This window comes from Sminthopsis crassicaudata, chromosome 4, assembly GCF_048593235.1.
Source record: "Sminthopsis crassicaudata isolate SCR6 chromosome 4, ASM4859323v1, whole genome shotgun sequence".
Classification (NCBI taxonomy): Eukaryota; Metazoa; Chordata; class Mammalia; order Dasyuromorphia; family Dasyuridae; genus Sminthopsis; species Sminthopsis crassicaudata.
In genome coordinates, this window is record NC_133620.1 from 169,613,238 (window position 1) to 169,627,676 (window position 14,439).

Here is a 14,439-nt window from a genome sequence, read left to right on the forward strand (position 1 = left end):
TATGTGTTAGCCTGAGAGATTATTTCCATATACAAACCTCTTCTTGGGTTTAATATTCTACTAACTGAGGAAAGGAAAAATAGAGAACCAGTCTTGGAGGGAGGAAGACTTTGGCTCAAATTGTATCCTCTTTTTCTCTATTACATAGAATATACTCATTAGGTGATGAGCAAATCATTTATCCATTTAATGCCTCAGATAATTATCTAAGATTGTAAAAACATATGATGATCTCATTGGTATTTAGAATTGAAATTGGGAAAGACTTAGGGTATCTTTATAGCAAATATTTGACTTTTCTCCCCATGTAACTTTTGGTTTATGTGGTTATAGATCTAGACTTTGAAGAAATCTTATAGACCAATTAATCCAACCCATTTATTTAACACATGATAAAGTCATATAGACAGGACTTGAAGCCAGTTAATTTGATGCTTATGCTTTTTGCACTGTTCAAAGTGGAGAGCCTTTCTTCTTACTATTATCTTGAATACCTAAAATTTCTGGGTGGATTTCTATTTTTATAAGTAACTCAAAGAATAATATTCATGATCTATTAATAAGCTTGGAAATTCTCACTTTTAAAATACATTTATGGACATGATTGAAATACCGTATTGACAAATAAATATGGATTACTTTATCTTATAAATTTTATGTTTAGGTAAGCCATTAAATGGAATTTTCTAGAAACCAGAGACTATCACCTCACTTGTAAAACACCAAAATATTGCTTATTGTTAGGCAATTATCATTGCTGCCAGACTCTGTAATGTCACATCTGACAGCATTCTTATCATAGGAAGGAAATATTTGGACATGGGTGTTAAAGAGTATGATAGAAAACATATGGCAATTTTCGTTATAACAGAGTATGCACAGCATGTCCACCTTATGTTAAAAGTAGCCTTGTAATAAAGGTCTTGAAACATGTTTGAAAATAGGGGCACACAAATATTGAAAGAAAGGTAACAGTCTTCCTAGTTAAACTCTCTTTAGACAAAGGAATGAGCATTTCAACAAAAAGAAAATTTGGGACATTCATGGCATACACATTAATTAAAAGGTCAAGTTGCCCATAAAGTTCCCTTTTTGAGCAGATGACATAGTCATAGTCATACATTAGCAACCTCTGTCCCATGCTGGCAACTGTTCTATAGCTTGAACACTTAACAGTCATTGCTGAAGAGAGAATGAGTTTATCTAGCCTCAACTACTAAGAAAATTACTTTATTGAATTTATAAACAAGAACCTACACTATTCCATTTCCTGGGCAAGATGCTAAATCACCCAAGCTAAGCATGCCATCATGACTGTAATTTATGTGATGTGACATGACAGTTAAGATGTACTGCAGTAATTTGTGAATGTTTGCAGTATTATTGTAGTATCAAAAATTTATATGGTTCAGTTATTAAGGCAAATTGTTTCATTCATAAGGAGTTGCCTGACAGTAAGCCACAAATGGCCTCCACGTTATGTTTAAAAATGTCTTCCATATTCAAACAATTTGCACACCCTGTTACCAGTGTTTTGTTCATTGAATGGAAATTGGAGACAGACTTGGTTTTTGATGTGAAACCTATTTGTGTCGGAATATGTACTGGCTCATTGTGGGTGGTAACTAGAAGCAGGTCATTGAGGACAAAGGAAGTTATCTTTGGGAACTTAAAACCATGAACAGGATATACAAATTCTTTGGAGGTGATCCTGCCAAATGTCTCACATGCTCACTTTCCTTCTGTAGGGTTGGTTTTCAGCCAATAGAAAGAAGCAGATATGCCTAGAGAAGTAATATGAGAAAATGTTGCCAAGCATGTTTCTATTAAAAACTATATTCAAATACATTTTACCACCATCAGAAAACTAACTCTTTGGAACCTATCAAATTCTGACCTAAATGTGGTATCTCCAAGTTGTGGTGATTATTTTCAGCTAAGTTTTATACACTTGTTTGCCCTGGTTGAAAATAAGGGGTGTGAGTGTGAGTGAAGGGGTGTAATTAAAAATAAAAGACTGAAGTGATTTCCTGATGTCAAATGCACTTTAAATAATGTTTTTAATAGGTTTCACAATATAGACTAAATGTTTACTAAATAAAATGTGTCCTTTAAATACACATCAACATTTATATATTGTATATATATATGTATATAGAGATACATATGCATATATATAGAAAGATAGAGATTAGTTTAAAAAGGAAAATATTACTCTGTGTTGTAACTTTATTCAGTATACTAAAATAGCTATTTCTCATTCAGTGAGTTGTATGTGAATGCTTTCTCAGAGTTTGTTTATTGTTTCAAACTAAATACCAGACAAATGTATGATACTCAAAATGGAGATACTTTTAAGCAAAATTTGATTTTAGTTTTATCACTTAAGATTTCTCCTAAAACAATATTATAGTAAGTTAGTTGGAAACTAAGCTCAAAACAAACTCAATTCATAATGGAGTTTTCGTTAATTTGGATCTGAAAGAATCAGGTTCTAGAATCCAGATTTATAATTAATTGGCAAGATTTAATGAATCAATAAATTAATTGAAAAGCATTAAGGTCTTATCCTATGCTAAGCACTGAAGATATAAATATAGTAATAAAGATAGACCTTTGTAAGGATATGTTCCAGTGGTCAAAGAGTATTTTGATTTGGAAAGTCATAGGAATGGTAAATGGGGATTAGAATGAGGCATTCTTTTTAGTAGCAATGAATTTGATTATGATTCCAGAAATGGAAAGGGAGATAAAGCAGATACATAACTGGAGTCAGTTCAGATATATTGGATCATGTATAGCAGTTATCATTATACATAGCTAGTATAATGGTTAGAGCACAGGACCTGGAGTCAGGAGGACAAGACTTCAAATCCAGCCTTGGACACTTGAAACTTACTAGCTGTGAAGATGGCGGAGAAGAAACACACGACTCAGTGAACGTCCTCACTCCCTTGCAACCAATTAGATAAATTAAGTCTCAGAATTAGCTCAGGACTGATAGATACCACAAGGACTGGAAGCACGACTTACCAGCTGAAGAGAATCTGGAGTTTCAATAGAGAAGGTCAGTTCTCAGGGGAGGAAGAAGAGAGACCAGCACAGACGGTGGGGTAGGGGCACACTGCGCCCATTGCGCTGGGAGGGGCTCTGGGATCAGAGAAGCCACTGAGGTAAAGGAATCTGGCACAGGCTGTTAGCTCTTCTCTGCTAATTATTTAGCAGTTCAGAAGAGAAAGCCAAAATATTTTAAAACTCAGATTAGATTTTCCCCAGATCCTGGAGGTGACTCAGCAGATCTGGGCAACAGGGGGCGTGGCCTCAGGTACCTCCTGAGAATAGTTAAGAGATTGACAAGTGGGTGGATATGGCCCAAGGCAACACACACTGCCAAGATTAGCTGGAGGGAGTGGAACTCAGCTCCAGGAAGTCCCAGAGAAGCGGAACCTTTGAACTAGGGACCGAGGTTTCTGGCAGACACTTCCAGTTTGAGCACAGGGGCTTTTCACGTCACCTGCTGCAAACATCCACTCCCCACCCGGACACATAGGCTGGGCTTCCTGCTGTCTTTACTATTCTAAGCCCTCAAAGCACAGTAGTGCTAATCACCTCTGAGGCACTTCCAGGGAGGGGGTGGGGAACTCTCTCCCAGAGCTCTATCTTAGCTCAGGCGCAGGGACCGCTGAAAGGTAACATAAATAATGAAGCCATATCAATACTAAACATATATGCACCAAGTGATATAGCATCTAACTTTCTAAAGGAAAAGTTAAGAGAACTGCAAGAAGAAATAGACAGTAAAACTATAATAGTGGGAGATCTCAACCTTGCACTCTCAGATTTAGACAAATCAAACCACAAAACAAACAAGAAAGAAATTTAAAAAGTAAATAGAACATTAGAAAAACTAGGTATGATAGACCTTTGGAGAAAACTGAATGGCAATAGAAAGGAATATACTTTCTTCTCAGCAGTTCATGGATCCTATACAAAAATAGACCATATATTAGGACATAAAGATCTCAAAATTAAATGTAGGAAGGCAGAAATAATAAATGCCTTCTTCTCAGATCACAATGCAATAAAAGCTACATTCAGTAAAAAGTTAGGGGTAAATAGACCAAAAAGTAATTGGAAACTGAATAATCTCATCTTAAAGAATGACTGGGTGAAAGAGCAAATTATAGAAACAATTAACAATTTCACCCAAGATAATGACAATGATGAGACATCATATCAAAATCTTTGGGATGCAGCTAAAGCAGTAATAAGGGGAAATTTTATATCTTTAGAGGCTTATCTGAAGAAAATAGAGAAAGAGAAGATTAACGAATTGGGCTTACAACTTAAAAGGCTAGAAAAAGACCAAATTATAAACCCCCAACCAAAAATTAAACTTGAAATACAAAAATTAAAAGGAGAAATCAATAATATTGAAAGTAAAAAAACTATTGAATTAATAAATAAAACCAAGAGTTGGTTTTATGAAAAAGCCAATAAAATAGATAAACCTTTGGTAAATTTGATCAAAAAAAAGAAAGAGAAAAATCAAATTGATAGTCTTACAAATGAAAAGGAGGATCTTTCCACCAATGAAGAGGAAATTAGAGAAATAATAAGGAGTTACTTTGCCCAACTTTATGCCAATAAATTTGATAATTTAAGGGAAATGGATGACTTCCTCCAAAAATATAGGCTCCCTAGATTAACAGAGGAGGAGATAAATTGCTTAAATAGTCCCATTTCAGAAAAAGAAATAGAACAAGCTATTAATCAACTCCCCAGGAAAAAATCCCCAGGGCCAGATGGATTCACATGTGAATTCTACCAAACATTTAAAGAACAATTAGTCCCAATGTTATATAAATTATTTGAAAAAATAGGGGATGAAGGAGTCCTACCAAACTCCTTTTATGACACAGACATGGTACTGATACCTAAACCAGGTAGATCGAAAACTGAGAAAGAAAATTATAGACCAATCTCCTTAATGAATATTGATGCTAAAATCTTAAATAAGATATTAGCAAAAAGACTTCAGAAAATCATCTCCAGGATAATACACTATGATCAAGTAGGATTTATTCCAGGAATGCAGGGCTTGTTTAATATTAGGAAAATTATTAATATAATTGACCATATTAATAATCAAATTAATAAGAACCATATGATCATCTCAATAGATGCAGAAAAAGCATTTGACAAAATCCAACATCCATTCCTACTAAAAACTCTTGAGAGTATAGGAATAAATGGACTATTCCTTAGAATAATCAGGAGCATATATTTAAGACCTTCAGTAAGCATAATATGCAATAGAAATAAACTGCAACCTTTCCCAGTAAGATCAGGAGTGAAACAAGGTTGCCCACTATCACCATTACTATTCAATATAGTACTAGAAACGCTAGCCTCGGCAATAAGAGCCGAGAAAGAGATTCAAGGAATTAGAGTAGGAAATGAGGAAATTAAACTGTCACTTTTTGCAGATGACATGATGGTATACTTAGAGAACCCCAAAGACTCTGCTAAAAAGCTACTAGAAATAATTCAAAATTTCAGCAAAGTGGCAGGATACAAAATAAATCCACATAAATCCTCGGCATTTTTATATATCACTAACAAAATGCAACAGCAAGAGATACAAAGAGAAATTCCATTCCAAACAAATGTTGAGAGTATAAAGTATTTGGGAATCCATCTACCAAAGAAAAGTCAGGAATTATATGAGAAAAATTACAAAACACTTGCCACAAAAATAAAATCAGATTTAAATAATTGGAAAGGCATTCAGTGCTCTTGGATAGGCCAAGCGAATATAATAAAGATGACAATACTCCCCAAACTAATCTATTTATTTAGTGCTATACCAATCAGACTCCCAAGAAACTATTTCAATGACCTAGAAAACATAACAACAAAATTCATATGGAAGAATAAAAGGTCGAGAATTGCAAGGGAACTAATGAAAAAAAAGTCAGAGGAAGGTGGTCTAAGTGTACCTGATCTAAAGCTATATTTTATAGCAGCAGTCACCAAAACCATTTGGTATTGGCTAAGAAATAGACTGGTAGATCAGTGGAACAGATTAGATACAAAGACAAAAAAGGATACAACAACCTAATCTTTGACAAACCCAAAGATACCAACATTAGGGATAAAAATTCATTATTCGGAAAAAACTGTTGGGAAAACTGGAAATTAGTATGGCAGAAATTAGATATGGATCCACACTTAACACCATATACCAAGATAAGATCAAAATGGGTCCATGATTTGGGCATAAAGAGGGAGATAATAAATAGATTAGAGGAACAGAGGATAATCTACCTCTCAGACTTGTGGAGGAGGAAGGAATTTATGACCAGAGGAGAACTAGAGATCATTATTGATCACAAAATAGAAGATTTTGATTACATCAAACTAAAAAGTTTCTGTACAAATAATACTAATGCAAACAAGATTAGAAGGGAAGTAACAAATTGGGAAAATATTTTTAAAAACAAAGGTTCCGACAAAGGTCTCATTTCCAAAATATATAGAGAACTGACCCTAATTTATAAGAAACCGAACCATTCTCCAATTGATAAATGGTCAAAGGATATGAACAGACAATTCTCAGAGGAAGAAATTGAAACTATATCCACTCACATGAAAGAGTGTTCCAAATCACTACTGATCAGAGAAATGCAAATTAAGACCACTCTGAGATACCACTACACACCTGTCAGATTGGCTAAGATGACAGGAACAAATAATGATGAATGTTGGAGGGGATGTGGGGAAACTGGGACACTAATACATTGCTGGTGGAGTTGTGAAAGAATCCAGCCATTCTGGAGAGCAATCTGGAATTATGCCCAAAAAGTTATCAAACTGTGCATACCCTTTGACCCAGCAGCGCTACTACTGGGATTATATCCCAAAGAAATACTAAAGAGCGGAAAGAGACATATATGTGCCAAAATGTTTGTGGCAGCTCTTTTTGTTGTAGCTAGAAACTGGAAGATGAATGGATGTCCATCAGTTGGAGAATGGTTGGGTAAATTGTGGTATATTAAGGTTATGGAATATTATTGCTCTGTAAGAAATGACCAGCAGGAGGAATACAGAGAGGCTTGGAGAGATTTAGGTCAACTGATGCTGAGTGAAATGAGCAGAACCAGAAGATCACTGTACACTTCAACAACAATACTGTATGAGGATGTATTCTGATGGAGGTGGAAATCTTCAACATAAAGAAGATCCAACTCACTTCCAGTTGATCAATGATGGACAGAGGTAGCTACACCCAGAGAAGAAACACTGGGAAGTGAATGTAAATTGTTAGCACTAATATCTGTCTGCCCAGGTTACATGTACCTTCGGATTCTAATGTTTATTGTGCAACAAGAAAATGATATTCACACACATGTATTGTACCTAGACTATATTGTAACACATGTAAAATGTATGGGATTGCCTGTCATTGGTGGGAGGGAATAGAGGGAGGGGGGGTTAATTTGGAAAAATGAATACAAGGGATAATATTATAAAAATATATATATAATAAAAAATTAAAACAAAAAACAAAAAAACAAAAACAAAAACAAAAAAAGAAACTTACTAGCTGTGATATATATGTATATATATATATATATGCACAAACATACATATATCATTATATACACATATATGTATATAAATAAAATAATTCCATAGCTGAAACCAAATTGCTTTATACACACATAAACACACATACACACACACACGTATATAAATAAAAGATTTCTATAGCTGAAACCAAATTCTTGGAAAAGCAAACAAATAAACACAAGTACCTAAATACAAAGGCCCTATGTATGGCATTACTACAGTCTAGAAATAGCTTGAGTCTCCAAATCTGTCATGGATCTGTATTTTTTTAAACATACATATGAGTGGGTTTAATATATCAAATATAGTATATATGCATTTAATTCTATTCCTTCCTAAAGCCTAGGCAAAAGGTTTTTATTGTTGTTCTTTGGATTTTTTCTTTTTTTTTTTTTTTTCTTACTTTAGTCAAATGTTAAAATAAACAGCCTTCTCAATAAGAGGGATAAGGGAGGAAGGGGAAGAATTTGGATCTAAAATTCTGAAAAAAAAACTAAAAAAAAAAAACAAGACTGTTAAAGTTGTTTTTCTATGTAATTGGAGAAATAAAATATTAAATAAGATAAAAAAAATAAAATATTCTGATAAGATGGTTCACCAGAAGATAACTCTACTTAAGATTTGTAAAAAGTAGAACAAATAGATTTATTTATTTTCCCAGAAAAACTGAAATTGTGAAGTAAATAACTGAGTACCCCACATCAAAGTATGACTATGTTTTGATCAGTTTCTTTCTGAAAGAAGAAATTAGAAAGAAATACTGTTATGATGGCAATGGGAAGAAGACATAATCCAACAAGGAATGGGTGTGAGGGAATAGCACCTCACTACTCCCAACCCCAACACAGGTTAGTAGTCTGGACAATCAATAGGCTACATATTCTAATCCAAGATCCAAAGTTGTCCAGTGCTCAAACATGGAATTTTAGATAAAGATGTAAAGTGACACTAATAAGAGACTTCTCTCTAATCTCTGAACCAAGGCACTAGGGGGTGGACTGAAACTTGAAAACATTTTTTTTTTCTGAGTTGTCTAATAAGCATTGAAGGCAGGGACTAAGGAAACTTAACTCGGTCACATCAAACAGTTGGCTTGAAAGCAGATGATAGAGGAAATGCCTGGTCTATAGGCCAGTTCAGGCTTAGTATACATGTGTCTTGAAGAGCTGGGCCCATTCTGGATAAACTGAATTTCACAGATATATGTCACAATTACTCTAAGCTGTCATTTATTTACTCAATATATCTGATGGTCAATTTTATGTAGGCCATTATGGCAGGCACTCCAAAGTCAACTTATCTTACTTGTATCTCTTTCTTAGTTCTCTATATAAGTGCCTCTATTTCCAAATCAATCTCATTCAAAAAATCATAATTAAACCCTTTGATGAATTTGTGAGTACTTTCCCTTTTGTACTTTCCCTTATAGTTAAGGTTGGAAGCAATTCATCCATGTCTTTTATCTAGTATAATTTTTTTAAAATGTCTGTCCATAGATCCTCAATATAGAATCTACTCGATATATTAGTAATCTTCCTCTCAGTCTTTAAGTATTTCATGAATTCCAACATATCATTTATGGTGTCTAAGTGCTATCCCTCATTCTTCCTCCATAACTGGATCATTTCTTTTTCCATACATGTAGGTCATAGATGCTATCTTAAAAAATGTACAAATATATAATTTTTAAAATATTTCTTCAAGAAAATTTGTACATAGAATATTTATTCATACAATAATTAATTTCTATAAAATTTAATATATCACATAAATCATACATATAATTTCTTTAAGAACTATAAGAACACAACTATTAAGAACAATCAAATATACAAAAAAACTCCACCAAAAAAACCCCCAAAAGAAACTTACTCTGTTGTCTAAATATGGTTCAGGTGCACTCCAGTAATAGATTTGTGGTAGTTCTCTTTTTGCATCCAAGGTATTGATGCTGAGTTGCTGGGATTGACCAGAGCTGTCTTGATGAGGTGTGATCCTCAGGAGACCAGCCACATCAGTAAGATACCAACCATCCATATCACTTATCTTAAAAGAAATGTACAAATAACATTAAATTAGATAATGTAGTAGACTTAAATTAGCCTATCTTACCTTCATTTTCCTCTTTGGGAAAATGAGAGGGATGGAGTGAATGACATCAAATTGACCTTTGAAATAAGAATTCATAAAGACATTTTTGGGAAAGTGAAAATTAACAAAAAAGTAAAGCTTACTTATTTGAAAATAAATTTCATAATCTTAAAGAAAAATTCTAACTTGAAGACATGTTTATCTGTAGGGATCTAAGCACTTTAGGATAATCCTTTCTAATTTTATTCCTAAATCAAGGGATGACAGGGGTCCCAGTTAGTGCTCTGTTCTTGGATCCCCAAACTTGTGGTCTAGCTCATATAGCTATGGCCTGGAATATTATCTTGGATGAGAAAGGTATAAGAGGTAGGGAAGGTAGATTCATCTTAACTACAACAGCAATACATTTCTATAAGAGAAACAGTGCTTCCCCCAACTTAATTCAAGGATAGAAATATTATCTTAACAGAACAAGACTGTCTTTCTTCTAAATCATGACAACAGATCACTTTTTTTTCTAAGCATACAAGGTGATGGGATATATTTATGGGAAAAACTGATTTTCCTGTGAGAGATACTGATAGTGCTTATAACCTCACCCTCATTCTTGCCTCAACACTTCTTTGTCATTTCTGAGTTTATTTGGATTCATTCCTTGTAGGTGTACCTGCTATTCCACTACAATATCTTAATAATTTTTCTTTACCCTAAGAGATTCATCTATGCCTTGTTTCATAACTGTAACCTAACTCCCACTTGTCTAAACTTCCACATAGATCTTTTAAGACACATTTCTAACATACGCATTATCAATATTTTATTGCCTCACTTACTGCCTATCTGATAGCAAGGTCTGCTAAATTTCCCTCTTCTTGGGCAAAGGATAAAGCAAAACTTTGTAAGCAACTTTGTAACTTAAATTCTGATTCCATTTATTAATGTTAATTAATTAATAATTAATAAATCAATCAAAAATCAATTAAGCTAATTAATATCAGCATGATTTTATGTTTCACCCATAGTTACAATGTAAGTTTATCAAAGTTAAATAATTGGAATCTAAATCTAATATTCTCCCTTTCTTCAGCAATATTTTTATAGCTTTTAGGGAAAAGCTACTTTAATTTCGATTGTAGAAGTGGGAAAACGATGTAGAGGCTCTTTGGTTCATGAAAGAAAGAGCAGGAAACTTCTGGGGTAACAGGTCATCATAATTACATCTTCTGATATTGGATCAGCAGCACAGCAAAAGTGTAGGAGATGAGAGGTGAGAAGCAACTAGCCAGCATAGAGAGTGAGTGTTGATTAGAGTGTTCTGGAAGTGATGGTGTCAAACTGTAAATGAGATGATTCATTTTTGGGTGGTGAGCTGTGGCCTCTCTGAAGCACATTAAAGTCAGCATTTATGAACTCAGTGAAATAGAGTCAGTCATGTGCTATTTTATAATGAAAAGTGAAGGCTATAAACCCACAGAAAAAATGATTATGATGGAGATCTCAGAGTTCCATGCTGCAAAAGAGGTTAAAGGATCAGAAAATGAAACAGTATAAGTAATCAAAGACAGTTTCTTCTCAGGAAAAAAAAATAATTATCTAAGAAACAAGGTAATTTGTTTAAACATGAATTTGTAAATGGAAAAATTTCCCATCAGGAATAGATTTAAAATGGAGAAATATCAAGGCATCCAAAAATTATAAACTTTTCTTAGAGAGGGCAAATAATTAAGTAACCAAGACATAACTGCTCTTATCATCATCCAATTATCATATTGTTATTAATATAGATAGCAATTATATGAAGCAGCTTTGGTGTAGGATATAAAAAGTTAACTTCATGATCACGAAGGCTGGTGTGCAAATTCTGGTTTTGACATATACTGGTTGTATGATTTTAGAAAAATCACTTAAACTCTCAGCACCCCAGGAAATGTCACATAGTCAGAATTTAGAACCAATACAATCCCCTCATTTTACAAAAAAAAAAAATAAGTGAATTATATTAAAATCACATAAATATAAAGGCGTAATTTCAAATCTGCTCCCACTTTTAACATGACCGTTAACAACAACAATAATAATAACTAGCAATTTTATAGGACTTGAAGTTTTGCAAAGTGTTTTACAAATGACAGGTCATTTGATTCTCACAACAACCTTGGGAAGAAAGTGTTATTTTTATCTCAATTTTATAAATAAAGAAACTGAAGCAAAGAGATTTGTCCAAAATTATAGATTTATGAAGTATCAGAACTGACATTTGAACTCAGGTATTTCTAACTCCAGGTCCAGCACTCTATCCACTGTACCATATAATTGCCTCTTTGATTCAGAATTTCTGCATCTGTGAATTGGAATGAAAATATTCTTAAAAAAATCCAATCAATTACCATTCCTTAAATGAGCAGTATATGTTATATCCAGGGAATATAAATACAATCCTGAAATAATCCCTGGATTATTTCAGTAATCCAAGTAGAATTTTGGTTTTTACTACTGATATTGTGGTACTTTACAAGATTGCTTTTAGGACCAAATGAAATAAAGTAAGCAAAAATGTTTTTGAAAATGTTATACTGCAGTGAGATATTTATAAAATGCTTAGCATAAACCTATACAAAAATTGATCATATACTAGGGCATAAAAACCTCAAAATCAAATGTAGTAAGGCAGAAATAGTAAATGCATCCTTTTCAGACCACAATGAAATCAAAATTATATTTAATAAAAAGCCAGGGGAAAATAGACCAAAAAATAATTGGAAACTAAATAATCTTATACTAAAGAATGATTGGGTAAAACAACAAATCATAGACATAATTAATAACTTCACCCAAGAAAATGACAATAATGAGACATCATACAAAAATGTGTGGGATACAGCCAAAGCAATAATAATGGGAAGTTTTATACCTCTACAGGCCTACTTGCATAAAATAGAGAAAGAGAGGGCCAACCAATTGGGCTTACAACTAAAATTGCTTGAAAAGGAACAAATTAAAAACCCCCAGACAAACACAAAACTTGAAATTCAAAAAGTAAAAGGTGAGATTAATAAAATTGAAAGTAAAAAAAAAAAAACTATTGAATTAATTAATAAAACTAAGAGTTGGTTCTATGAAAAAACCAGCAAATAGACAAACCCTTAGTAAACCTGATTAAAAAAAGGAAAGAGAAAAAGCAAATTGTTAGTCTTGAAAATGAAAAGGGTGAACTCACCACGAATGAAGAGGAAACTAGAATAATAGCTAGGAGCTACTTTGCTCAACTTTATGCCAATAAATTTCATAACTTAAATGAAATGGAAGAATACCTTCAAAAATATAGCTTGCCCAGATTAACAGAGGAAGAAGTAAGTAGTCTAAATAGTCCCATCTCAGAAAAAGAAATAGACCAAGCTATTAACCAACTTCCTAAGAAAAAGTCCCCAGGACCAGATGGATTTACAGGTGAATTCTACCAAACATTTAAAGAACAACTAACTCCAATGCTATGTAAACTATTTGAAAAAATAGGGATTGAAGGAGTCCTACCAAATTCCTTCTATGATACAGACATGGTACTGATACCTAAACCAGGTAGATTGAAAACTGAGAAAGAAAACTATAGACCAATTTCCTTAATGAATATTGATGCTAAAATCTTAAATAAGATATTAGCAAATAGACTTCAGAAAATCATCCCCAGGATAATACACTATGACCAAGTGGGATTTATACCAGGAATGCAGGGCTGGTTTAATATTAGGAAAACTATTAGTATAATTGACCATATTAATAGTCAAATTAATAAAAACCATATGATCATCTCAATAGATGCAGAAAAAGCATTTGATAAAATCCAACATCCATTCCTACTAAAAACGCTTGAGAGTATAGGAATAAATGGACTATTCCTTAAAATAATAAGGAGCATATATTTAAAACCTTCAGTAAACATTATATGTAATGGTGATAAACTAGAACCTTTCCCTGTAAGATCAGGAGTGAAACAAGGTTGCCCACTATCACCATTACTATTCAATATAGTACTAGAAACTCTAGCCTCGGCAATAAGAGCCAAGAAAGAGATTCAAGGAATTAGAGTAGGAAATGAGGAAATCAAATTATCACTTTTCACAGATGACATGATGTTATACTTAGAGAACCCCAAAGACTCTGCTAAAAAGCTATTAGAAATAATTCAGAATTTTTGCAGGATACAAAATAAATCCATATAAATCCTCAGCATTTTTATACATTACTAACACAATCCAACAGCAAGAGATACAAAGAGAAATTCCATTCAAAATAATGGTCGATAGTATAAAATATTTGGGAATATATCTACCAAAGGAGAGTCAGGAATTATATGAGCAAAATTACAAAATACTTGCCACAAAAATAAAGTCAGATGTAATAATTGGAAAGACATTCAGTGCTCTTGGATAGGCCCAGCGAATATAATTAAGATGACAATACTCCCTAAACTAATCTATTTATTTAGTGCTATACCAATCAGACTCCCAAGAAACAATTTTAATGACCTAGAAAAAATAACAACAGAATTCATATGGAAGAGCAAAAGGTCGAGAATTTCAAGGTAAGTAATGAAAAAAAAAAATAAGTGAAGGTGGTCTAGCTGTACCTGATCTAGAACTGTATTATAAAGCAACAGTCACCAAAACCATTTGGTATTGGCTAAGAAATAGACTAGTTGATCAGTGGCATAGATTA

General features: G+C 33.2%; 1 protein-coding gene across 1 annotated transcript in view; it reads right to left on the reverse strand.

The window, feature by feature from the left end:
- LAMA2 (laminin subunit alpha 2) overlaps nt 1-14,439 on the reverse strand; it is a 784,999-nt gene that overhangs the window by 365,874 nt on the left and 404,686 nt on the right. The window contains exon 12 of the mRNA XM_074309868.1: nt 9,508-9,681. Coding sequence (XP_074165969.1) covers nt 9,508-9,681 — 174 coding nt within the window. The remainder of the gene's footprint in view (nt 1-9,507; nt 9,682-14,439) is intronic.